Raw genomic sequence first — 27,202 nt, 5'->3', positions numbered from 1 at the left:
AAGTCATCAGGCACAGCACAAAATCCAGTTGTGTGCTGTCAGTGTAGGTTAGAAACTAGCCATAGCAATAGGATAGCATCGTTTTGTTTAAAAAAATAAATAAATTTAAAAAAAATAAACACAAAAAAAAAAATTTAAAGTTTACACTTTAATTTGGAAAATGTTTCACACGAGGGCTAGGGGTAGAGGAAGAGGGCGTGGACGTGGGCGTCCAACTACTGCAGGGGTCAGAGGCCGTGGTCCTGGGTGGGGTGAGACACCACCTGCTGATTAGGGAGCAGGGGAACGCCGCAGAGCTACACTCCCTAGGTTTATTATGTCTCAAGTTACTGGGACTCGTGGTAGAGCACTGTTGAGGCCAGAACAGTGCGAAGAGGTGATGTCGTGGATTGCGGACAATGCTTCTAGCCATTTGTCCACCAGTCAGTCTTCCACGCAGTCCACCCATGTCACCGAAATCGGCACTCCTCCAGCTCCTCCACCTCAGCCTCCTTCCCCCCAATCTGCCCCCTCCCAGCAAAATTTGTCATTTGAACCGGCATACTCTGAGGAACTGTTTTCTGGACCCTTCCCACAGTCACAAACCACTTGTTGCTGCTGAGCTGTTTTCCGATGCCCAGGTTTTCCACCGGTCGCAGTCTGTGGGTGATGATGACATTGTTGACGTAGCGGAAGAAGTGTGTAAAGAGGTGTCGGACGATGAGGAGACACGGTTGTCAGACAGTGGTGAAGTTGTCAGGGCAGGAAGTCCGAGGGGGGAGCAGACTGAGGGATCGGAGGATGATGAGGTGACAGACCCAAGCTGGGTTGATAGGCCGGGTGAACACAGTGCTTCTGAGACGGAGGCGAGTCCTATAGCAGAACAGGTTGGAAGAGGCAGTGGTGGGGCCAGACGGAGAGGCAGGGCCAGAGCTGGTGCATCAGCGCCAAATGTTGCCCGTAGTCAAGCTCCCGTGGCGAGGGCTAGATTTTCAGAAGTCTGGAGGTTCTTTAAAGAAACACTGGATGACCAACGGACTGTGGTGTGCAACCTGTGCCAAACCAGGATCAGCAGGGGTTCCACCACTACTAGCTTAACTACCACCAGTATGCGCAGGCATATGAATGCTAAATACCCCACTCAATGGCACCAAGCCCGTTCACCTCCGGCCGGGCACACCACTGCTCCTTCCCCTGTGTCATCTGCTAGTCATCCCCCTGCCCAGGACCCCGGCCCAAACACCTCCTGTGCGAAAACCCCATCTTCGCCTCCACAATCCTCCACAGCATCCACCAGCATTCAGCTCTCCATACCCCAGACCCTGGAGCGCAAAAGGAAGTATAGCGCAACTCACCCACACGCCTAAGCCCTCAACGTCCACATCTCCAAGTTGCTTAGCCTGGAGATGCTGCCCTATAGGCTGGTAGAGACCGAGGCCTTTCGATACCTCATGGCGGCGGCCGCCCCTCGGTATTCGGTCCCCAGAAGCCACTACTTTTCCCGATGTGCCGTCCCAGCCCTGCACAAGAACGTGTCAGAGAACATCATCCGTGCCCTGACCAACGCCGTTTCTGACAAGGTCCACCTGACCACGGACACGTGGACGAGTGCTGCCGGGCAGGGCCACTATATATCGCTGACGGCACATTGGGTTAACTTGGTGGAGGCTGGGACCGAGTCTTACCCTGGGGCTGGTCATATACTTCCGACGCCGAGGATCGCGGGGCCTACCTCGGTCCAGGTCTCAAAGGCCTACTATGCCTCCTCCTCCTCCCACCCCTCCTCCACCTCCTCCTCCGAATTACCATCCATGTGCATGGCGCCATCAGTCGGTAGCTCTAGGCACAGCAGCAGTGCCGTCGCTTAGCGACAGCAGGCGGTGCTCAAACTGCTGAGCCTAGGCGATAAAAGGCACACCGCCCAAGAGCTATTACTGGGCATCACGACAGACCGATCTGTGGCTGGCACCGCTGAACCTGAAGCCAGGCATGGTTGTGTGTGACAGCGTTTCCTCAAGACATACCCCAATCTGTCTGATTTGCTCACGAAGGTGCGCCGCATCTGTGCGCATTTCATGAAGTCCAGCACAGATGCTGCCACTCTCAGGGCAGTGCAGCGCCGTCTCCAACTGCCCGCTCACCGACTGTTGTGCGACGTGCCCACGAGGTGGAATTCAACATTAACCATGTTATCCAGAGTTTACCAGCAGCGCAGAGCGATTGTAGACTGCCAGATGTCAACTTCCACCAGAACTGGTAGTGAGGTCAGTCAGCTTCCTCAAGTCTACAATGAGGAGTGGATGTGGATGTCTGATATCTGTCAGGTGCTGAGTAACTTTGAGGAGTCAACACAGATGGTCAGTGGCGATGCCGCCATCATCAGCCTCACCATCCCGCTGCTTGGCCTGTTGAAAAACTCTCTGGTCAGCATGAAGTCGGAAGCTTTGCGCTCGTCACAAGAGACGGGGGAAGAAGATTCCCTTGTTGAGCCAAAGAACCCTTAGGTCTGTTTCTCAGCGCATATCGGAGGAGGTGGAGGAGGAAGAGGAGGAGAATGTTGGCGAGACAGAAGAGGGGACCATTGTTCAGTCCTTCACTGTTCAGCGTGTATGGGCAGAAGAAGAGGAGTTGGAGGAGGAGGAAATGGGCAGTCAGGCCAGTGAATTCTTGCGCGTTGGGACTCTGGCGCATATGGCAGATTTCATGCTAGGCTGCCTATCCCGTGACTCTCGCGTTCAAAGAATTTATTCCAGGACCGATTACTGGGTATTCACTCTCCTGGACCCACGGTACAAGCAAAATCTTTCCACTCTCATCCCTGGAGTGGAAAGGAGTGTGAGAATGCATGAATACCAGCAGGCCCTGGTGCACAAGCTGAAACAGTATTTCCCTTCTGACAGCGCTAGCGGCAGAGGGCGTACTTCTGCGGGACAAGTAGCGGGGAGAGTAGGCGAGCAGGCAGCTTTTCCAGCACTGGCAGGGGTACGCTTTACAAGGCCTTTGCCAGTTTTATGTCACCCCAGCAAGACACTGTCACCTGTCCCCAGTCTCGGCAGAGTAGGGCTGATCTTTACAGAAAGATGGTGAGGGAGTACATAGCTGACCATACCATCGTCCTAAATGATCACACAGCTCCCTACAACTACTGGGTTTCAAAGCTGGACATGTGGCACGAACTGGCGCTGTACGCCTTGGAGGTTCTTGCCTGCCCTGCCGCTAGCGTGTTGTCCGAGCGGGTTTTCAGTGCAGCTGGTGGCATCATCACCGATAAGCGTACACGCCTGTCGACTGACAGCGCTGACAGGCTGACGCTTATCAAGATGAATAAAGCCTGGATTTCTCCGAATTTTCATTCTCCACCAGGTGAAAGAAGCTCAACCTGAATAATGTATGCACTCCTCCTCCTCATTGTCCTTCTTCTCCTCCTCTTTGTACACTAAAGCATAGGAAACTGGCTATTTTTTGCCAGGGCCAACTGGCTCTAGCTATAGTACTCTATGTATTTAATTTTTCTGGAGGGCCACCTACCCGGTCCTCTGTTTTAAGCAATTTTTGGGAGTGCCACATACAGGCACTCAATTTATTTAATTTTTCTGGAGGACCACCTACCTGCTCCTCTGGTTTGAAAACTTTTTTGGACTGCTACATACAGGCACTATCCAAATTAAATTGTCTCCATAGCAGCCTCCACACGTCATCGCCATAGCTGCCTCCAAAAGTCGTCCATATAGCTGCCTCCATACATGGTCTCCTTATCAAACGAGCTGTGTCAGGCAGAATTTTGGGTTGTTTTCATGGATTCCACATCAAACTTGTTAACTTTGTCGCCACCCTGCTGTGTAATCCACAAAATATACTGGCAAACTTTTATCTTTTACCGATATTATTTCAGCGCTTCTTGCGCATCTGTTTATATTCCCCTCACCCGCCATTTCCCAAACTTATAAGAACGCTACTACACTTGATCTTATACAAAAGGTTCTTAGAAGTGCTGTTTGGGGAGTAGCCGAGAGACAGGGGCTTGGATTAGCAAAAGCTTGCCTGGCAGCGGAGCGCCAGCTCCATCCCAAGATCCAACTAACATAGTTTTAACTGCAGCACCTTTAATCTACTACTAGTTCACTGCCTCCATACATCGTCACCTTATCAAACGAGCTGTGTCAGGCAGAATTTTCAGGTGTTTCACCAGATACATAGTGGAACTCGGCCCATCTGTCGCCGCCATGCTGGAGACCTGAAGTTGCAATCATAGCAGCGCAATATGTATGCCCCATACTGTCGCTCTTAATCATGGAACCATTTCTGTAAAAACAATTAAAAATAGAACCACTTTGCTATTCCATTATTCCTAGGTGAAATATTCAAACGACCCGGCCTGCTTTGAAAATGATAAATTTTTCAAAGTAAACGCTTCTGGCCCCCAGGCCCATTTTGGGTGGGGAGGAGCCGAGAGACAGGGGCTTGGACAGGCGAAATCTCGCCTGGCAGCGGACCGCCAGCTCCATCCCAAAATTAGGCAGCCTCAGAGGCATCCATGCATGCTGCCCCTGCTGTTTCCTGTCCATTTTGCCTCCACAATCCTCCACAGCGTCCACCAATGTCTCATTTCAACTCTCTATACCCCAGACGCTGGAGCACGAGAGGATATGCAGCACATCATCCCATTATCAAACGAGCTGTGTCAGGCAGAATTTTCAGGTGTTTCACCAGATACATAGTGGAACTCGGCCCATCTGTTGCCGCCATGCTGGAGACCTGAAGTTGCAATTATAGCAGCGCAATATGAATGCCCCATACTGTCGCTCTTAATCATGGAAGTCGTCTCCATGGCTGCCTCCACATGTCGTCCCCTTATCAAAAGAGCTGTGTCAGGCTAATTTTTCGGGTGTTTCACCAGATACGTTATGGAACTTGGTCACTATGTCGCCACCATGCAGTGTTATCGACTAAATATACCGTCAACCTTTTGTTCACATAGGAAATCATTTCAGCGCTTCTTGCTCACCTCATTTGGTGAAGCCTGAGTCCATTTATGGTATGTCGCCATGACACTCTCTAGCCTGCCGCTGCTGCCGCTGCCTCTGCATGCCGTCCCCTATGGTGTCAGGGTCAATTATTTCATGTTTTAGATGCTATCTAGCCTCATTCGGTCACTCTGTCATGGCCATGCTGTTGCCCATAATTTTGGCATAATGGTGCGATTAAGCAGCCTCAGAGGCATCCATGCATGCTGCCCCTGCTGATTCCTGTCCATTTCCGTGGTGTTTCCATCCTTTTCTGAGGTTCCCAGGTGTTTGGCCAAGCTTCCCTGTGCAGAGCCTTGGTCCCCTTGAAAAATGCTCGAGTCTCCCATTGACTTCAATGGGGCTCGTTATTCGAGACGAGCACTCGAGCATCGGGAAAAGTTTGTCTCGAATAACGAGTAACCGAGCATTTTAGTGCTCGCTCATCTCTAATATTGTCCCCTTAATGACCGCCGTGTCGGCTTTCTACGGCGGTCATTAAGGGTACTTCTTCTGATGCGACGCCTTTCTACGGCGGCGCGTCTGAAGAAGATTTCGGGACACCGGGTCTCGCTGGTGCCGGTGTCGGGCTGTGATATCACAGCCCAGACCCGGCACTAACACCCGGGATCGGAAAAACTCCGGCGTGCAAGTGTGTCCCCCGTGGATCGAACCCCCCCCCACCCCCCCGATGTGCTTACCGGGGGATCCGATCCCTCCTGCCGCTGCCCCGGGTCCCAATGAGTGACCCGAGGCTGTCGGCTCCTCTCTGTGCCGGGTTCCGCCTCCTGGCAGGACCCGGCTGTAAGTAACTGAGCATGCGCGGCATGCTCAGTTATTTACACTATACACTGCAATACAAGTGTATTGCAGTGTAAAGGCTTGAATAAGCGATCGGATGATGGCTTATTCAAGCCAAGAAGTAGAAAATGTAAAAAAGTAAAAAAAAAAAATGAAATCTTTTTATAATATAATTAAATAAATAAATAAAATAAAAGTCCCATAATCTCCCCAGTAACACATAAAATGCAAATAAAGTTAATAAAACACAAAAACACGTACATATTTGGTATCACCGCGTCCGTATTAATCTGTACAATATTGAACCCGCTCGGTGAACTACGTAAAAAGAAAACTCGCAAAACTTCCCATATTATACAATTTTTCATCAAACACCATCACAAAAAATGTTCTAAAAAGTGATCAAAAACAGTTACGTTCCCTAATATGGTATGACTGGAAAGAACAACTTTTTTCGCAAAAAATAAGCCCTCAACCAGATCTGACAACAGAATAATACAGAAGTTATGGCCCTGAAAAGTTGTCAATAGTAAAAACAATGCGATTTTCTCCAATATTGGTTTTGCTCAGGAAAATTAAGCAAAAAGAAAAACTATATAAATGAGGTATCACCGCAATCGTAGTGAACCAGAGAATAAAGATAAAATATTATTTTTACATTACGGTGACGGGGGAAAAAAATGCTAACAATCCAAAATAAAAATTGATGATTTTGTTTGTGTCCCCCTTGAAATAGTTAATAAAATCTCATGAATAAGCTTTAGACTCCCAAAATAAATTATCTATACATTGTATCTCATCCCATAAAAAATGAGCCCTCATATGTTCGCATTACCAAAAAAAATAAAAATGTATAGGTCGTACAATGTGACAATACAAATCTGCTGTGAATGGCGCCTCCATTTATTCTATACTCGGCCGTGCGCCTGTACAGCAGTCACCACCACATATGGGGTATCAATAAACTCGGGACGAATTGGGCATCAAGGGTTGCAGTGCGTTTCATCATTTAATTTGTTTTGAAAATGTCAGTTTTGGCCTAAATGAATGTATTTTCCAAAAAAATTCTATAGTTTCTAAATCGCAGGTTCATATTTTTTAACCCATGTGAAACACTTAAAGGGTTAATAGACTTAATAGAAGTTGTTTTACATATGTTGAGGGGTGAACTTTCTATAGTGGGGTAATTTATGGGGTTTTACTATTATTTAGGCCTCTCAAAGTCACTTGAAAGCTGAGTTGTCCCTCAAAATGTGAGTTTTGGCAATTTTCATGAAAATGAGAAAAATCGCACCTAAAGTTCTGCGCCTCATAACATCCTAGAAAAATGACCGGAAGCATAAAATATCATCCCAACATAAATCAGATATTCTGTAAATGTTAATTATCAAACTTTTTGGGTAGTTTTACATCTTGTCTGGAAACCAGAACATTTCAAACTTGGAAAATGAAGAATTTTTACAAACTTTTGCCAAATTTTCACTTTTTTTCAGAACGAAATGCAAAACTTATCACTTAAATTTTATAACTAACATGAAGTACAATGTGTCACTAGAAAACATTCTCAAAATCACTGAGATATGTTAAAGCGTTCCGAAGTTATAACTAATTATCGTGAGACAGGGCAGATTTGAAAAATCGAGTCTGGTCATTGAGCTGAAAACTAGTGTCGGTGATAAGGGGTTAATATTATGTCTGTCTGTCTGAGATTGGTTTGTCTGTCTCAAGAAAAAGTGTGGTGGTAGTGCCCCTGAAAACTGTGGGAGAGTAGAAATTCTCATCCAGAATTCCATAAGGGCCAGGATTTTTATTGTTATGCGAGTTGGCTATGGCATTCACAATCTAGGCCTCAGTAATTTCCGCCTAAATTGGTCATCTGTAAGGGGAGTGGTTTGAAGTGAGAGGATTTAATCGCCCCCCGTATCAGCTGGAGATTTTGAAAATAGTCATACAATATTTCAGCAACATCCGATTCAGAGGAGAGGATGTTTTCAGTTGTTTAATTTCAATACCTGTATAGCTGTGTGGCCGCTTTTCTTTAAACTGGTCTGTTTTGTCAGCCATGGGTCTATATTGTTGCTTCATCTGTAGTACTTATTTTGGATAGAAGATTACTGCCACTGTGTGTGGGGGGAAGTTAGTGTCCAGAACTATATTTTTAAGGAAATACATATACAAAAATCCTTTTTAACTCCAAATCATGCCAAGAAATAACAAATATATCTTAGAGGAAAAATTGCTGCAAAAATATACATAATCTTTAAGATTTAACAGACATAATCAGCAACATTCAAATAAAAAAAGTGCTTTTTGATTGTAGAATATTGACTTTTTTTACAATTGTCAGTGGAGACAAAACATTGACTATTGGGCACTTTTTTTTTAACTGTGTACCAGTTAATAAAAAGTAGCTTCTTTGCAATCGATTTAATTTTGTGTGACCAGAATAATTGTAGAAATTAGTAAATCCTTGTAGAATTAAGCCTAGCTGTACAATCAACAGAATGGCCTGGATAAAAGTCCTGGATAACAAAGCATTTCGGGTTCAACTGACCATTTCTCAAATCATGGTCAGTAAAGATTTTTACTGTTCATTATTTGAGAAAGGGTCAATTGAACCCAAAATGCTTTATCCAGAACTTTTTATTAATAAATTAATTCCTCTTTACCTCAAAAATTATCTCTTTTATTTTTTTACAATTTGATATAAGCGCCCCATTATAGATCCCCTTTTTCCTTTTTCCATTACCCTATACTGTGCCCAAGATGTCCCCCGAACCACTGATTACAGTTTATATTATCCATACAGTTTAGCCATGTTTTCAAAGATTATGGTTTAGGATACCTTTTCTTTCATCTTTTTATCTTTGTCATTTTTAAATACAACTTTGTGTATATTGGACATCTTATTGTGCTAAACATCCCTCAAACATTGTATTGACTACAGTGAACTCGATAACAATACTGTACACAGCCTTTACTGTTGAAGAATGGAACCAATTCTGTCGTCTCGCAGAGTTTTCCCTGTACAATGGGGTAAACTTTTCCACCAAGGTTTCACCATTTTATTGTAATTATTGGTTTAACCCCAAATGCTCCTTCTGTAGAGTAATTGAGGCAGTTAATCTGTTCGCTGAAATGGCATTCCAATGGCTAAGATCAGTCTGGGCATAGGCTCTTTCGAAGCTGCCTAAAGCTCTTGACACACAACCGCGTCAGGCTAATAAGAAACGGTCGTCTGGTCCCAAGTATGCATTTGGGAGAGCGTGTGTCTACCAAGAACCTGCAATTCAAGGTCCCATTCAAAAAATTAGGTCCCTTAGCTAAATCATTAACTCAGTGTCATTCAGACAACAGTTAATCCATACCCTCCATATCCATAATGTCTTACACATGTCTCTATTGAAGAAGTACGTTCTCCCCATTTTGCCTAGCTCTTGATGGTCACAGTGTTGAGAACTCTGAGAGTATTTGGTGGATTAGAATTGCCCTGTGCCTCTGAAGGTTGTATCATCATCAGAACCCCTCCAAACCTGGTAATCCTCCTGGATTCGCACTTATAGGTTTAGGAAATTCTGACTGTACATGTGGTTTACTCTAATTTGTCATTGACAACTAAGTTCTAGTGGCTGGCTGTGAATTATATTCACCACATCTATCACGTGACTGTGAATTCCTGATCTCACTACCTGGGGCAGAGTTCTTCCTCATTCTAAATATCCTAAATTCACCTAATTTCTTGCTGGACACATTCATTTGCTAGCTCTATTACCTGCTTAAGTTCACAACTCCTGTTTTCCTTATATTTGATTCTTTGTTGTTTGTGATTATGTCCCTTATATGGATGCTCAGTTGTAACTTATCTTGTTTACTACCCCTTATTGTGTTTTTCTATTTATTTTTGTTACACGTGTGACGTGGGAGGGACTGTCTATGTAACAATAGGATACGCAGATGCAAGCAAGCGGGCTGTTGGGGGAGAGGGACTGGAGCTCAAGGATCACTGTCCTGACTGTTGTCCCTGATTACAATATCCCCATTATCGTATCTGATTGAAAAAGAATTTCAACTTAAATTTGCTGGGTAGTATATTTGTAATTAATTAGCTTTGTTTTAGTTTAACAACTGTTGTACATATATAGAGTACAGGCAGTCCCCGGGTTACATACAAGATAGGGTCTGTAGGTTTGTTCTTAAGTATAATTTGTATGTAAGTCGGAACTGTATATTTTATCATTGTAGCTCCAGACAGAACTTTTTTGGTCTCTGTGACAATTGGATTTTAAAAATGTTGGATTGTCATAAGAACCTGGATTAACACTAAAGCTTCATTATAGACACTTTCGATAACTGTTACAGCTGATCATTGTAACCTAGGACTCAAGCACAATAAATTACCAATATCCAGTGATCCGTTTGTAACTAGGGGTCGTATGTAAGTCGAGTGTTCTTAAGTAGGGGACCGTCTGTATATGTATTTGCAAAAAAGAATAAAGTGCCATATACTGTACAATACTGTTTATGTAATTTTAATAGACATTGATTTATGTTTTCAAAGCTCCGTTCATCTGGTGCACAAGTGATACAAGACATGATCTGTGATGCAAATTCTGTGAGTTCCTTGGATATATCTGGAAATGGTATGTATTATATTAGTTGGTCAAACTAGTGGTAAAGATTAGTGAATTGCTTGAAATTTGTTTTGGGTCCAGTTCTACAGAATTACGTCCGTTTTATTTTAATCTGAAAATATTCTTTCTGAATCTTAAGTGCCCCAAGTACCCTTGGAAGCAATGAGTTTACCCCTCTAAGAGTAAGGCGATGGCACTAAGCTTCTTTGCCATGGCCCGTGGTACCGGGTTCTGCTGCCCATCTGCGTCCCCAACATGAACCCTGCCATGCAGGGACGTAAATTGAACTCGATGGGCCATTGGAAAAAGTTATTTTGAAAAAGATTTATTTACAATTTGTTACTTTTATGTATGTTAATATATAATTAGAAGACTTAACTTAAGGCTCTAGTGCAGGGGTGGCGAACCTATGGGACGGGTGCCAGAGGCGGCAATCTGAGCCCTTTCTATGGGCACCCTGGCCATCACCCCAGAATGAAGTTCACCAGACAGAACTCAAAGAATCTGCCTGCAGAATCTTCCTACAATAATAGATGAATTTGCCCTCCTCCTTTCAACTGGATTGGTGTCCTTGGGAGGCTGAAGGATTGAAAGTTTCAATGAACAAAGAGAAATACATTACTGCTTAAAATGCTGCACTGGCACTTTGCAATAAAAAAGTGGCTTTTGGTTGAAGTTTGGGCACTGAGGCTCTAAAAGGTTCGCCATCACTGCTCTAGTGGGCACATGCATGCACTGTCGATGTGTCACATACTGCCATCCTCTGTACACAAACAGACTGATGATAATGAGTGTTGCTGTGGCTGACCGTGAGCACTTGAGTGTTCGTTCTTTATTATTTTCACGTCCTCCAGGCCATATATCTTAATTTTTTTTAACCTTGGACAACCCTTTAATGTAGTTGTTGCCTTTTTCTTTTCACAACTTCTTCCTGGCATGATTGCAGAATTGGATACAAAGACTAAACTCCTTCCTGTTCACACAAATCCCTACCTACTACACAAACTCAAGAAAGTTCCCCAGATATGAAACATTCCTCTTGTGGTGCCTTCTAAAAATCAAGCTGCTGCAATTGCTGCTGTAAATTGCCTCATTCATGTTCCTTATTTATCCTAAATATAGAGGTATATGTGCTCCCGATGTACCGTGTTCTCTGATGTGCACCTACATAGTAATCATATATATAGTAATCTATAGTAATAATGTTTTTGACATGCTCTCATATATGGTAGTACAAATGTTCTCCATGATGCGACTATGCAATAGTATTGCTCCCTAAAGTCCCCTTTTATAGTAATAATGTTCCCTCATATACTAATAATTACCTGACTACTCCCATAAATAAATTATTCTCCTTTGCCACACATAACATTTGTTATGTCCGCAAACGCTTTAAAGTTTCAAATGCTACCTCCATGAGTACCCTTTCCTCTGGTACCTGACCCTGTACGCTTGCTTACTTTGAAACCATTACCGAGGAAGAAGTATCCATACTCCTCTCCTCTGCTCGTCCCACTACCTCCTTTAGCAGTACCATACAGTTTGTACAATCTCCCCACTGGTCACTGCACACCTCACTAAAATCTTTGACCTCTCTCTTCTGGTGTCTTTCTCTCTCCTTTCAAACACGCTATTGTAACCCCATTGATAAAATTTCTGTTAACTACTGACCATCTCTAATCTCCCTGTCATCTCCAAACTCCTGGAACACTCCTGTTAAACTGCACTCCACTGAAACAGATCTTTCTAAAGTCTCCAAAGATCTCACAGCTAAATCTAAACGTGACTATTCTCTCCTCCTTCTACTGGACCTCTCAGCTGTGTTTAAAACAAGGGACTAAAAACAAGGGACTACCCGTTCATTTTCAGGATTCTTCGCTCTACTCTCTTTTCTTTTTTAAAGTCTTTAATTTAATACTAACTCACTTTGTGTATTACTCCCATCAAGTTACAGGCTTCTCTGTAGTTCAATTCACTGACGACTGGTTCTAGCAGCTGCTTTATTTATCTATAAATATTTTATTTACATTGTATTTTATTCCTGTCCCTTATAAAGAAAGGCTGGCCCATTGAACAAACTCCTATATCTCTCTTGTCCCCACTGCCCCTCTTCCTCCTCATAGATTGAAAGCAGGACCCTCAATCCTATTGTTTCACATGATGGTTTTAATCTGTAATATTTTATTTTATTGTATATGTACCCCATGTTCTGTAAAGTGTGGAGGAATATGATGGAATTTCATCTATAAAGATTCATCATTAATATTTAGTAGTATTATAACATTTACCTCACCCCGATCCAAGTAGCGGCAGTAGGTACTTTTCTTTCTCGCATGATGTCATCTCGCTGCCTGTGCAACTCTTAACCTGACACAGTAGATTAAGTAGTGGGTCATAGAGCTGTCACGGGTGGTCCCGTGACCAATATCGCGGGTCGCGGGCTCACCTGTGCTTCTATCCCCCCGTTGGCGCAGAACCCGTGCTACATACATGTACCGGCTGCTGCTCTGTCTTCCTCAGCCGTGCGCACGTGTTCCCAACTCCTATGGCGCGCCGGCTTCAGAGGATTTGAAGGGCCAGCGCGCCACTAATTGGCGTTGGCCATTTTCAAGAATTCTACTTAAGCCTGCCTCTTCCTGCAAACCCTGCCGGATCTTGGTGCCTGCGACATTGTTGAGTATACCTGCGCTCCTGTGTGTTCCTGTGAGTCCTGTGTTCCCACTCCAGAGTGTTCCTGCGTTCCTGCGTTCCTGTGTTCCTGTGTCCTGTGTGCCTGTGTTCTTGTTCCCATCTGCCTGGACCTCCCGTTGCTGACCCCAGATTGGACTTGACCTTCCATGTCTGCCACCTGCCCTGACCCTGTGCCTGAACCTAACCACGAGACAGTCTCCTGCTAAGGTACCTGGACCTCCGCCGCCACCGTGGGCTAGTCACACCTGTGGAACGACCTGGTGGTACCCTGCCACAGCAAGTCCATCCCACTTTGTGGCGGGATCTGGTGAAGACCAGGTGCCACTTAGACTCCAATCCGAGGTGTTGGCTAGTACCACCTCACGTGGTGGTCCATAGGATCGACGCATCCCGAATATTGCCAGGAGCTAATAATTATACGCAATACACTAATATTATTAAGTGTATGCACATCTTATGCAGACCTGCTGGACCTTGTCTCAGCTTTTCCTTGTTTATGGAGTATCCAGCATGATGACCTTAATAATGTCTACCAAATCCCTTACATTTTTCAGTAGTCACAGCATTTATAAACCCTTAAAGAACATCTACCAACAGGATCAAGGATAATAACCCAAGCACACTGACTTAAAGGTATGTGTCCTCTCTGGCAGGATCTGTTATTCTTTTAGGTTCTTATGCCCTGTTTTATTTATTTTTTTTAAGCTTTTAAAATTATGCAAGTGAGCCCAAGGTGCTCCAGGGTCAAAAGTCCTCAGACTTATTTGCATAATGTTTAAAGCCTTTTTTTCTTAAAAGCAAGGGCATAAGATGCTAAAAGAAGAACAGATTCTGCCACATATACCCTACACCAGTATGTAAGTGTACTTGGTTTACTATTCTTGATCCTGGTGTTAGATGCCCCTTAAAGGGGTCTTTATTGCCAGATTTAGATACCTCATTAAACTACTAGCTCAGGTAGGGTATGAAATGTCATTTCTAGAATTTCCTCTTTAATCCTATTCAATTCTATTGGAGTGCTGGAGGTAATTGAGTGCTGTGGTTGACACTCACATAGTCATTGAATGCTAGTCCTTCCACTCCACACATTATTGAGAATGGTATCCCTGTTCTCGTGATCAGTAGGGTCCCAGTAGTTGGACCCTCACAAATAACCTAGTTATCCCCTATTTTAACCTGACACAAAAAGTATGGTTCTATACTATAAAAATAAATATATGGGCGTCCGAAGTGATGCTGGAAACTCTAAACTTGACTTGTGTCACACAAAATATGAATATTGTTACCAAAGTGAATTTGAGATCAATTTTTTTATGGCTGATTGTACTTCACATTAGTGGTAAACTTTGTGTGTTACATTTTAAGTTTATGTATGTGAAATGTGAAAAAATGTAATGTTTTCAGAATTGTATATGTTCTGCTTTTAAGACATTTAGCACCAATATAGTTTTTACTTTACTTAATCTATTAAGAGGTGGACATGCAGGTGTGTTTTGGATAATTTTCCTGCAGTATAACTCAAGTGCACTTCAGATTGAGGTGAAGCGGACACTCTGGCCTCTCCTTCAGGATTTGTTGGTAGGCTGAAGAATTAATGGTTCCATTTATCACAGCAAGTCTATGAAGTCCTGATGCAGCAAAACAGCTCAACACAGACCTTCCCACTAACACCACTTTGTTTTACTGCTGGTATGATATTCCTTTTCTGAAATGTTGTGACGCTTTTACACCAGAAGGTATGGAAGGCACAACTTTCAAAAAGTTAAAGTTTTGATTCAGTCCATCAGTCCACAGAGTTTTCTCCCAAGATGTCTTCTGGCAAAACTCTGATGAATAGTGCCCTAGCAAATCAGGCATGTCCTCTGTAAGTATGCCTGTGATTGGCTGGGCTGGACATGTAAAAAACCAGGGTCTTGTGTCCAGATGCCATTCCACACAGGAGACAGAGCCAGGAAGAGGCTACTGATCATCATAAGGTCAGTTAGATAGACAGAGATTCCACAAAGAACAGCAATAACTAGAGATGAGCGAACATACTCGTCCGAGCTTGATGCTTGATGTGTGTGATGTCATTTTTGCGACTATTCATGACGTTTTCATAGCTACCATTTTGTCTTTTTTTTGAACTTTTCATTTTAACAAGAAACATTACAAAGTAATTAATGTGCATACATATAATAACACATTCTATACAGCAACTTTATAGACTTTATATAATAATTACCACCATTCACCATTTTTTAAAAAAAAAATTAAATCCATTATAGCTAGAGATGAGCGAACATACTCGTCCGAGCTTGATGCTCGTTCGAGCATTAGCGTACTCGAAACTGCTCGTTGCTCGGACGAATACTTTGCTCGCTCGAGAAAATGGCATCTCCCGCCGTTTTGCTTTTTGGCGGCCAGAAACAGAGCCAATCACAAGCCAAGAGACTCTGCACTCCACCCACAGCATGACGTGGTACCCTTACACGTCGATAGCAGTGGTTGGCTGGCCAGATCAGGTGACCCTGGAATAGACTAGCCCCTGCCTGCGCTGCTCGGATCATTCTGTGTCTGGATGCCGCTAGGGAGAGAGCTGCTGCTGGTCAGGGAAAGCGTTAGGGTGTTCTATTAGAATAGTGTTAGGCAGCAGTGATTCTACAAGAACCCAACAGCCCTTCTTAGGGCTACAATAACGTCATACTTTTTTTTTTTTATTTACTTGTGGCTGGGCTTGCTGGCAGTAGTAGTAGTAGTGCAGCTAGTACCATATTGTGAGGAATTTGCAGGGGGACTTGCTACCGTTGTGTTTAGCAATTAGTGACACACATATCCACCTCAAACACCGAAGTGGGACAATTTATTAGGGGTTTGAGTAGAATTAGGCAGAGTCTGCTGATTTTTTTTTTTTTTTTTAGCTGTATTTCATTTTATAGCTCAAACTCATCTTGCAAAGCAGTGTGCTCTCATTGTAGGCTACAAAATAGCCATAGGAGAACCCCAACGGCTTACTTAGGCCTACAATAGCGTTATATTTTCCTTTTTTTTGTTTGCTTGTGGCTGGGCTTGCTGGCACTAGTAGTGCAGCTAGTACCATACTGTGAGGAATTTGCTGGGAGACCTGCGACCGTTGTGTTTAGCTCTTAGTGACACGCATATCCACCTCAAACACCGAAGTGGGACAATTTATTAGGGGTTTGGGTAGAATTAGGCAGAGTCTGCTGATTTTTTTTTTTTTTAGCTGTATTTCATTTTATAGCTCAAACTCATCTTGCAAAGCAGTGTGCTCTCATTGTAGGCTACAAAATAGCCATAGGAGAACCCCAACGGCTTACTTAGGCCTACAATAGCATTATATTTTCCTTTTTTTTGTTTGCTTGTGGCTGGGCTTGCTGGCACTAGTAGTGCAGCTAGTACCATACTGTGAGGAATTTGTTGGGGGACCTGCGACCGTTGTGTTTAGCTCTTAGTGAAACGCATATCCACCTCAAACACCGAAGTGGGACAATTTATTAGGGGTTTGAGTAGAATTAGGCAGAGTCTGCTGATTTTTTTTTTTTTTTACCTTTATTTCATTCTATAGCTCAAACTCATCTTGCAAAGCACAAAATCCAGTTGTGTGCTGTCAGTGTAGGTTAGAAACTAGCCATAGCAATAGGATAGCATCGTTTTGTTAAAAAAATTTTAAAAAATTAAAAAAAATAAACACAACATTTTTTTTTTTTCAAGTTTACACTTTAATTTGGAAAATGTTTAACCCGAGGGCTAGGGATAGAGGACGAGGGCGTGGACGTGGGCGTCCAACTACTGCAGGGGTCAGAGGCCGTGGTCCTGGGCGGGGTGAGACACCACCTGCTGATGGGGGAGCAGGGGAACGCCGCAGAGGTACACTCCCTAGGTTCATCATGTCTCAGGTTACTGGGACTCGTGGTAGAGCACTGTTGAGGCCAGAACAGTGCGAAGAGGTGATGTCGTGGATTGCGGACAATGCTTCTAGCCATTTGTCCACCAGTCAGTCTTCCACGCAGTCCACCCATGTCACCGAAATCAGCACTCCTCCAGCTCCTCCACCTCAGCCTCCTTCCCCCCAGTCTGCCCCCTCCCACCAAAATTTGGCATTTGAACCGGCATACTCTGAGGAACTGTTTTCTGGACCCTTCCCACAGTCACAAACCACTTGTCCTGCTGCTGCTGAGCTATTTTCCGATGCCCAGGTTTTCCACCGGTCGCAGTCTGTGGGTGATGATGACATTATTGACGTAGTGGAAGAAGTGTGTAAAGAGGTGTCGGACGATGAGGAGACACGGTTGTCAGACAGTGGTGAAGTTGTTGTCAGGGCAGGAAGTCCGAGGGGGGAGCAGACTGAGGGATCGGAGGATGATGAGGTGAAAGACCCAAGCTGGGTTGATAGGCCGGGTGAACACAGTGCTTCTGAGACGGAGGCGAGTCCTATAGCAGAACAGGTTGGAAGAGGCAGTGGTGGGGCCAGACGGAGAGGCAGGGCCAGAGCTGGTGCATCAGCGCCAAATGTTGCCCGTAGTCAAGCTCCCGTGGCGAGGGCTAGATTTTCAGAAGTCTGGAGGTTCTTTAAAGAAACACCGGATGACCGACGGACTGTGGTGTGCAACCGTTGCCAAACCAGGATCAGCAGGGGTTCCACCACTACTAGCTTAACTACCACCAGTATGCGCAGGCATCTGAATGCTAAACACCCCACTCAATGGCACCAAGCCCGTTCACCTCCGGCCGGGCACACCACTGCTCCTTCCCCTGTGTCATCTGCTAGTCAGCCCCCTGCCCAGGACCCCGGCCCAAACACCTCCCGTGCGAAAACCCCATCTTCGCCTCCACGATCCTCCACAGCATCCACCAGCGTTCAGCTCTCCATACCCCAGACGCTGGAGCGCAAAAGGAGGTATAGCGCAACCCACCCACACGCCCAAGCCCTCAACGTCCACATCTCCAAGTTGCTTAGCCTGGAGATGCTGCCCTATAGGCTGGTAGAGACCGAGGCCTTTCGATACCTCATGGCGGCAGCTGCCCCTCGGTATTCGGTCCCCAGCCGCCACTACTTTTCCCGATGTGCCGCCCCAGCCCTGCACAAGCACGTGTCAGAGAACATCATCCGTGCCCTGACCAACGCCGTTTCTGACAAGGTCCACCTGACCACGGACACGTGGACGAGTGCTGCCGGGCAGGGCCACTATATATCGCTGACGGCACATTGGGTTAACTTGGTGGAGGCTGGGACCGAGTCTTACCCTGGGGCTGGTCATATACTTCCGACGCCGAGGATCGCGGGGCCTACCTCGGTCCAGGTCTCAAAGGCCTACTATGCCTCCTCCTCCTCCCACCCCTCCTCCACCTCCTCCTCTGAATTACCATCCGTGGGCATGGCGCCATCAGTCGGTAGCTCTAGGCACAGCAGCAGTGCCATCGCTAAGCGACAGCAGGCGGTGCTCAAACTGCTGAGTCTAGGCGATAAAAGGCACACCGCCCAAGAGTTATTACAGGGCATCACGGCGCAGACTGATTTGTGGCTGGCACCGCTGAACCTGAAGCCAGGCATGGTTGTGTGTGACAACGGCCGTAACCTGGTGGCAGCTCTGAAACTCGGCAGACTGACACATGTGCCTTGCCTGGCCCATGTGTTAAATCTCATAGTTCAGCGTTTCCTCAAGACATACCCCAATCTGTCTGATTTGCTCACAAAGGTGCGCCGCATCTGTGCGCATTTCAGGAAGTCCAGCACAGATGCTGCCACTCTCAGGGCAGCGCAGCGCCGCCTCCAACTGCCCGCTCACCGACTGTTGTGCGACGTGCCCACGAGGTCGAATTCAACACTAACCATGTTATCCAGAGTTTACCAGCAGCGCAGAGCGATTGTAGACTGCCAGATGTCAACTTCCACCAGAACTGGTAGTGAGGTCAGTCAGCTTCCTCAAGTCTACAATGAGGAGTGGACGTGGATATCTGTCAGGTGCTGAGTAACTTTGAGGAGTCAACACAGATGGTCAGTGGTGATGCCGCCATCATCAGCCTCACCATCCCGCTGCTTGGCCTGTTGAAAAACTCTCTGGTCAGCATGAAGTCGGAAGCTTTGCGCTCGTCACAAGAGACGGGAGAAGAAGATTCCCTTGTTGATAGCCAAAGCACCCTTAGGTCTGTTTCTCAGCGCACATCGGAGGAGGTGTATGAGGAAGAGGAGGAGAATGTTGGCGAGACAGAAGAGGGGACCATTGTTCAGTCCTTCACTGTTCAGCGTGTATGGGCAGAAGAAGAGGAGTTGGAGGAGTTGGAGGAGGAGGAAATGGACAGTCAGGCCAGTGAGGGGAGTGAATTCTTGCGCGTTGAGACTCTGGCGCATATGGCAGATTTCATGCTAAGCTGCCTATCCCGTGACCCTCGCGTTCAAAGAATTTATTCCAGCACCGATTACTGGGTATTCACTCTCCTGGACCCACGGTACAAGCAAAATCTTTCCACTCTCATCCCTGGAGAGGAAAGGAGTGTGAGAATGCATGAATACCAGCAGGCCCTGGTGCACAAGCTGAAACAGTATTTCCCTTCTGACAGCGCTAGCGGCAGAGGGCGTACTTCTGCGGGACAAGTAGCGAGGGAGAGTAGGCGACCAGGCAGCTTGTCCAGCACTGGCAGGGGTACGCTTTACAAGGCCTTTGCCAGTTTTATGTCACCCCAGCAAGACACTGTCACCTGTCCCCAGTCTCGGCAGAGTAGGGCTGATCTTTACAGAAAGATGGTGAGGGAGTATGTAGCTGACCATACCATCGTCCTAAATGATCACACAGCTCCCTACAACTACTGGGTTTCAAAGCTGGACATGTGGCACGAACTGGCGCTGTACGCCTTGGAGGTTCTTGCCTGCCGTGCCGCTAGCGTGTTGTCCGAGCGGGTTTTCAGTGCAGCTGGTGGCATCATCACCGATAAGCGTACACGCCTGTCGACTGACAGCGCTGACAGGCTGACGCTTATCAAGATGAATAAAGCCTGGATTTCTCCGCATTTCCATTCTCCACCAGGTGAAAGAAGCTGAACCTGAATAATGTATGCACTCCTCCTCCTCATTGTCCTCCTTCTCCTCCTCTTTGTACACTAAAGCAGAGGAAACTGGCTATTTTTTTGCCAGGGCCAACTGGCTCTGGCTATAGTACTCTATGTATTTAATTTTTCTGGAGGGCCAACTACCCTGTCCTCTGTTTTAAACAATTTTTGGGAGTGCCACATACAGGCACTCAATCTATGTAATTTTTCTGGAGGACCAGCTACCTGCTCCTCTGGTTTGAAAACTTTTTTGGACTGCCACATACAGGCACTCAATTTATTTAATCTTTTTGGAGAACCAGCTACCTGCTCCTCTGCTTTGAAAACTTTTTTGGACTGCCACATACAGGCACTCAATCTATGTAATTTTTCTGGAGGACCAGCTACCTGCTCCTCTGGTTTGAAAACTTTTTTGGACTGCCACATACAGGCACTCAATTTATTTAATCTTTTTGGAGGACCAGCTACCTGCTCCTCTGGTTTGAAAACTTTTATGGACTGCCACATACAGGCACTCAATCTATGTAATTTTTCTGGAGGACCAGCTACCTGCTCCTCTGGTTTGAAAACTTTTTTGGACTGCCACATACAGGCACTATCCAAATTAAATTGTCTCCATAGCAGCCTCCACACGTCGTCTTTTTAGCTGCCTTCACACGTTGTCTCCATTGCTACCTCCACACGTCATCGCCATAGCTGCCTCCAAAAGTAGTCCATATAGCTGCCTCCATACATGGTCCACTTATCAAACGAGCTGTGTCAGGCAGAATTTTGGATTGTTTTCATGGCTTCCACATCAAACTTGTTAACTTTGTCGCCACCCTGCTGTGTAATCCACAAAATATACTGGCAAACTTTTATCATTTACCAATATTATTTCAGCGCTTCTTGCGCATCTGTTTACATTCCCCTCACCCGCCATATCCTGAACTTATAAGAACGCTACTACACTTGATCTTATACAAAAGGTTCTTAGAAGTGCTGTTTGGGGAGTAGCCTAGAGACAGGGGCTTGGATTGGCGAAAGCTCGCCTGGCAGCGGAGCGCCAGCTCCATCCCAAGATCCAACTAACATAGTTTTAACTGCAGCACCTTTAATCTACTACTAGTTCACTGCCTCCATACATGGTCCCCTTATCAAACGAGCTGTGTCAGGCAAAATTTTGGGTTGTTTTCATGGCTTCCACATCAAACTTGTTAACTTTGTCGCCACCCTGCTGTGTAATCCACAAAATATACTGGCAAACTTTTATCATTTGCCAATATTATTTCAGCGCTTCTTGCGCATCTGTTTACATTCCCCTCACCCGCCATATCCTAAACTTATAAGAACGCTACTACACTTGATCTTATACAAAAGGTTCTTAGAAGTGCTGTTTGGGGAGTAGCCTAGAGACAGGGGCTTGGATTGGCAAAAGCTCGCCTGGCAGCGGAGCGCCAGCTCCATCCCAAGATCCAACTAACATAGTTTTAACTGCAGCACCTTTAATCTACTACTAGTTCACTGCCTCCATACATGGTCCCCTTATCAAACGAGCTGTGTCAGGCAGAATTTTGGGTTGTTTTCATGGCTTCCTCATCAAACTTGTTAACTTTGTCGCCACCCTGCTGTGTAATCCACAAAATATACTGGCAAACTTTTATCATTTACTGATATTATTTGAGCGCTTCTTGCTCACCTCCTTTGGTTCCTCTCTGCCACCCATTGGTTTTAAGCCTGAGTCCATTTGGGGTATGTTGCCAGGACACTCTCTAGCCTGCCGCCGCTGCCTCTGCATAGTCCCCTATAGTGTCAGGGTCAATTATTGGATGTTTTAGATGCTATCTAGCCTCATTCGGTCACTCTGTCATTGCCATGCTGTTGCCCATACTTTTGGCATAATGGTGCGATTAAGCAGCCTCAGAGGCATCCATGCATGCTGCCCCTGCTGTTTCCTGTCCATTTCCGTGGTGTTTCCATCCTTTTCTGAGGTTCCCAGGTGCTTGGCCAAGCTTCCCTGTGCAGATCCTTGGTCCCCTTGAAAAATGCTCGAGTCTCCCATTGACTTCAATGGGGCTCGTTATTCGAGACGAGTATCGGGAAAAGTTCGTCTCGAATAACGAGTACCCGAGCATTTTAGTGCTCGCTCATCTCTAGCAATAACCCTTTTACTCTTAACACTCTGAAGAACTGCATTAGATTACCCATAGGCTGCTATAGTTTAGAGATATTCTTACTGATTATAGAGGATTATACAGCAATGCTCGGAAAACAAGGATTTCTAAAGACTGCAGGCCTTTTAAAATGAGGAAAGCTGGTACTGCTGCTGTTGGTGTAGTTATGGGGCTGGCATTGTAGTCAGAAGTGTTCAGTCTCTGCCTGCTCCAAGTTCCTCTGGTGTAAGTAGGACCAGGGTATGCAGTATGTACTGGCAGGCTTCAGTAGGCCACATAAAGGCATTTGTCAATTATATGACAGTACCCCAACTTCCATGGGATTATTTTCCTGACAGAGCCCTCCATCTTGCTCCCCTTCAAAGTAGTAAAGCCATTTCAGCTGCAAGTAATGGAGCAGTTACTCCACTGCTGTATGATGACTCTCCTGGTTTAGATTCCATAGCCCATCCACCTGCCCCAGTAAAAGAGATAATGTTCAAAGATTCTCTAGAATTTTTAGTGGAGGAAAAGCGTTTGGATGGTGGACCATCAGAAGAGACCTATGATGACGATGAAACACAACTGCCAGCTGTTGTGGCTTTTTACGATATGCTACTAAGAAGGAGAGAAGAAGTGAGGGTTCATGAAAGATGAAAGGGGTAATGATGAGGTCCTAGACCCAATATGGCAGTGATACTTCAAATGTAGAGGTGGTGTTCAGGAAGCCTTGAAAGGTGGCAAAACAAGGAAATGGGACCTGAGGTGCAATGGTCAGCTTGCAGCCGTGTCATTGCCTGCCCCAAGGGAAACAAAGGCCATCCCACAGGGTGTCTGCAAGGTGTGGCATTTTTGCATGCTGTATGATCAGTCCATAAAGCATGGCTAAAGCTTTAACGATCTTAGAACCTCAGAACCTTGGAACCCAAGCATCTGCATGTCTGCAGTGGCTGAGATACTAAAAACCCCTTGAAACAGCTATGGCTACCCCTGCTGCTTTACTTGGCTCAGCCTGTTCCAACGTCTCCCAAGTCACAAGACCACCTGTCTCCCCACAAAATGGGGATGTGACATTAGCACCAATACTCCCACCATCTTCATAAACAAGCCTGTCCACACCATCCAATCAGCTCTTCATCCCACAAATAATGGAGAGAAAGTTAAAGTTTGTCCCATTACTTTGGCCAAGTTTGTTTCTGAATAATAGCATTTCCAAATTGCTGAACTTTGAAATGCTCTTATTCAGGCTGGTAGAGTGGAATAGTTTTAAAAATCTGATGACGGTTGTCATACAGTATGAAGCTCCCAGCCTCCACTAATTTTCCTATTAGGCAGTACCTGCCCTGCATCAACAGAGTGTGGACAATATCATTGAGGATATTGTCCACACTCTGAATATCATTGATATTCTGAGGAGAATCTCCCAACTGACACATGGACCAATAAGCACAAGCTGGGATGTTACCTCCTTAACCACCCACTGGGTTGATGTAGTGGTGGCTGGTCCTGGGACAGGAGATGCTCTGGCTCACTCAGCCCCCCAAACCTCCCCCATCCAGGAATTATGGAAATCACTTGTGCCTCCTTCTTCTCCTGCTCAGATTAATCCTCTCCTGCTTCTTCATCCAGTCAGCAAAGAAACCACACCACAACTTAGCAAATGCATGGGGAAAGGGCAGCAGGAAATGCTTAAACTAATCTGTCTGGGAGGAAGACTACACATCGCCCGGGAGCTGTGGACTGGGATCCAGGAGCAGACAGACGAGTAGTTGCTGCCACTGAACTGAACTTCAAGCCCAGAAAGGTGGTGTTTGACGTTGGCTAAATCCTGGTTGCAGCTTTGGTCCGAGCCAGATTGAAGCACGTCCCATGTATTGCACATGGGCACAACTTGTATGTTCAATGGTTCTAATTATACAAATTCAATCAATCCTGCTCACCTGGCGTTGCATGGTTCCAAAAGGCTGAAGTGCTGGCAGCAGACGAACAATAGGTGAAGCTTGTTGAAATGAACCAGCAAATCCACAGGGATGAATTCTCATTAAAACTTTTTCTTTATTTCTTTCTCATAAAACCAGTAACAGACAGGTTGGCAACAACAGAGAGTAGTAGATCCACACATCTTACGCATTTTGAGTCGTTGCGACTCTTAATAATATACTCTTAATAATAGATAAAGAGTCGTAAGGACTCGAAACGCGTAAGATGTGTGGACCAATTTTTGGAGCAGAACGATGAGTAAGATTTGGGTGAAACCTGAAGCAGCTCACTCACATAACTGGACCATGGCTGGAGAGATGCAGAGGAGGTGGAGGAGACACCTTCCACTGAGGGCAGCTTGACCCACATGAGCCACTATGTGCTGCAGTGCCTATGCACCCGAGTTGCCCAGATACTCAAGAGTGCAGAATAATTCACTCTACTGGATCCTTGCTGCAAGGATAATGTAGCATCTTTAATTCCAATACTAGAGCGTAATACTAAAATGAGGGAGTTTAAATTATCTTTGGTGGAGGCGCTACTGGCAAGTGGCTCAGTGGCAGCATGAGGAGGAGGGGGAAGTTGCCAATGCAACAGATGGGGTATTAGATGGGGCGTGTAGTACCAGAAGGCAGATTGTTACTCAGATGGTGGATAATTATCTGTCCACACATTTTCTGGATACTGAAGGATGGGTTCTTTCTGTTCAATTTCTGGGTGTGAAAATCTGACACATGGCCAAACCTTGCCCTTTCTACCTTGTAGGTGCTAATCTACCCTCCAGCAACAGTTCAATTTCTGGGTGAGAAAATCTGACACATGGGCAAACCTTGCCCTTTATACCTTGTAGGTGCTGTCCTACCCTGCAGCAAGAGTGTGTGTTCAGCACCTCCGATAGTGTCATCACCAACAGGAGGATAAACAAAAGGAAATCTGGTCATTAGAGATGGGCAAATTTTTCAAAATTCCATTTAACCAGGTTCGGCAAATTTTCGAAAAAATGTTATTCGACCCGAATCGAATCATGTAGAATCAGGTTAAAAACAGGTATTTCCTGGCTGCAAAGAGCCTGTAGGGTGTTGTAGATCGTTGTGCTATGCTCAAATATGCATAGGGAGCATGGTTTGGTCTTCAAACAATGCTGTGTTTTAGTATGATACGCACATGACAGCCGCTGCTCTTAGAATTACTTCAATCTTCAATTCCATGGGCACTTAAGAGGGCCAACTTAACCAGATAAGTAAAGCAGGAACGCAGCCTGACAACGTAACATCTGTGCCAGCTCAAAAGGACTGAGCTGAGGGCCAAGATCTCACCATAACATGAAAGAGTGCTCTCTTTTTACACTGACATCAGATAATTCCATAGATTACGACAGAACCTATTCTGTTAAACGCTGATACATGTAGAAACCCCCAAAAGAATGGAGAGGGTGTCAGCAGTAATTTTGCATTGATGTCACTGATCCTTTTGCCCTTCATTTCATCCGTCAGTGTCCACTTTCAATCGGTCAATAATCCATCAGTATTGCTAGAACCAAAAACAAACACGAGTTGATCCAAAACAGAGCTGACCAGTAAATGAAATATTTACATGTCCTGTTTGTTCTGTATCCACTCCTGCTTTTGGCTATCAATCCTGAGGCTTTTCATACCTTCTGACATAACAGGGTGTTCCAGGGAGAAAGCGGTCAGTTGGAAGCAGCATGAGTAGGCCGCAGAGAGGCAAAATGACAAATTATGGAGGTGGCGGCAACATGGTAGGCCACAGAGTGGCACAATGACAGAGTGTGGTGGCGGCAGAAGCAGCAGCAGCAGGAGGTCAGAAAGTGGCACACTGACAAATTCTTTAGCTGGCCGCAACATGGATGGCCACAGAGTGGCACAATGACAGAGTGCAGAGGTCGCGGCAGCAGCACCAGAAGAAGGTCAGAGTGTGGCACAATGACAAATTCTTTAGCTGGCAGGGTAGAAAGGCCTAGCGACTAGACTCTTAAACTCTGATCCGTCAATATTGAACTAAACTACATCCAAGAACTCCGAACTGAGAAATTGTAATAATAATAAAAATGAGAGAAAGAATTATAGGCACTATCCTTTATGGTGGATGTTCATATTTTGAAGGTGTGTTAAAGATTGTCCTGATTTTTATGAGAACCTAATATATGGATTGTTTTGAGCTGTGTACCTGGCCCCAGCCATTTCTCACTTTATGTCCAGTTCCCCTATTATTATTTTCCCTTATGCAGATAAACCCAGTATATCTGGTGCATCCCTTTGTAAAGTCTTTCCTTATTGTTTCTGTATGCTATTACTCTTTCATAAAAACTGTGTTCTGTTAGGAGATCTGTAAGCTCTCCCATTTCTGGTGCCCCTTTGTTTTTCCACTTTCTGGCTATTAACAGTTTGGCTGATAGTAAGATGTGAAGCACTATCTTTGCGAAAACAGGGATTTTTGTTATGCCTAATCCAAACAACGCTAAAGAAGCCTTAGGTGTGATGGTCATATTTGCTACTGTAGAGCATAGTTTAAAAACTTTGCTCCAAAATTTTGAGTCAGAAAATGGCGGCAGCAGCAGCAGGAAGTCGGAGTCAGTGGCACAATGACAAATTCTTTAGCTGGCAGCAACATGGTAGGCCACAGAATGACACAATGACAGCGTGTGGAGGCAGCGGCAGCAACAGCAGCAGCAGTAGGTCAGAAAGTGGCACAATGACAGAGTGTTGAGGTGGCAGCAACATGGTAGGCCACAGAGTGGCACAATAACAGATAGTGGAGGTGGCGGCAGCAGCAGCAGGAGGTCAGAAACTGGCATAATGGAGGTGGGTGACAATTCCAGTCCCTGGCAACGACAGTGGGAGGCAGATGGAGAAACTGGCAGCAGATGTGTGGCATCAGGCAGGTGGCAGCATCAGAATAGTGGCTGAGGCAGGTAGTTAGA

At 45.4% G+C, this 27,202-nt stretch overlaps 1 protein-coding gene across 5 annotated transcripts in view; it reads left to right on the top strand.

Moving 5' to 3' along the window:
* Positions 1–27,202, top strand: part of LOC140070832 (capping protein, Arp2/3 and myosin-I linker protein 3-like) — an 813,581-nt gene that overhangs the window by 445,794 nt on the left and 340,585 nt on the right. For all 5 annotated transcript variants that reach the window (XR_011848999.1, XR_011848997.1, XR_011848998.1 and 2 more), the window contains exon 18: positions 10,342–10,423. Coding sequence is in view for 2 of the 5 variants with exons in the window: in XM_072117787.1 (XP_071973888.1) it covers positions 10,342–10,423 (82 nt within the window). In the remaining 3 variants the exon portion in view is untranslated. The remainder of the gene's footprint in view (positions 1–10,341; positions 10,424–27,202) is intronic.

This window comes from Engystomops pustulosus, chromosome 7 (assembly GCF_040894005.1).
Source record: "Engystomops pustulosus chromosome 7, aEngPut4.maternal, whole genome shotgun sequence".
NCBI classification, from domain to species: Eukaryota; Metazoa; Chordata; class Amphibia; order Anura; family Leptodactylidae; genus Engystomops; species Engystomops pustulosus.
The sequence above is the reverse complement of the archived record's forward strand: the minus strand, read 5'-3'. Positions and strand labels throughout refer to the sequence as shown.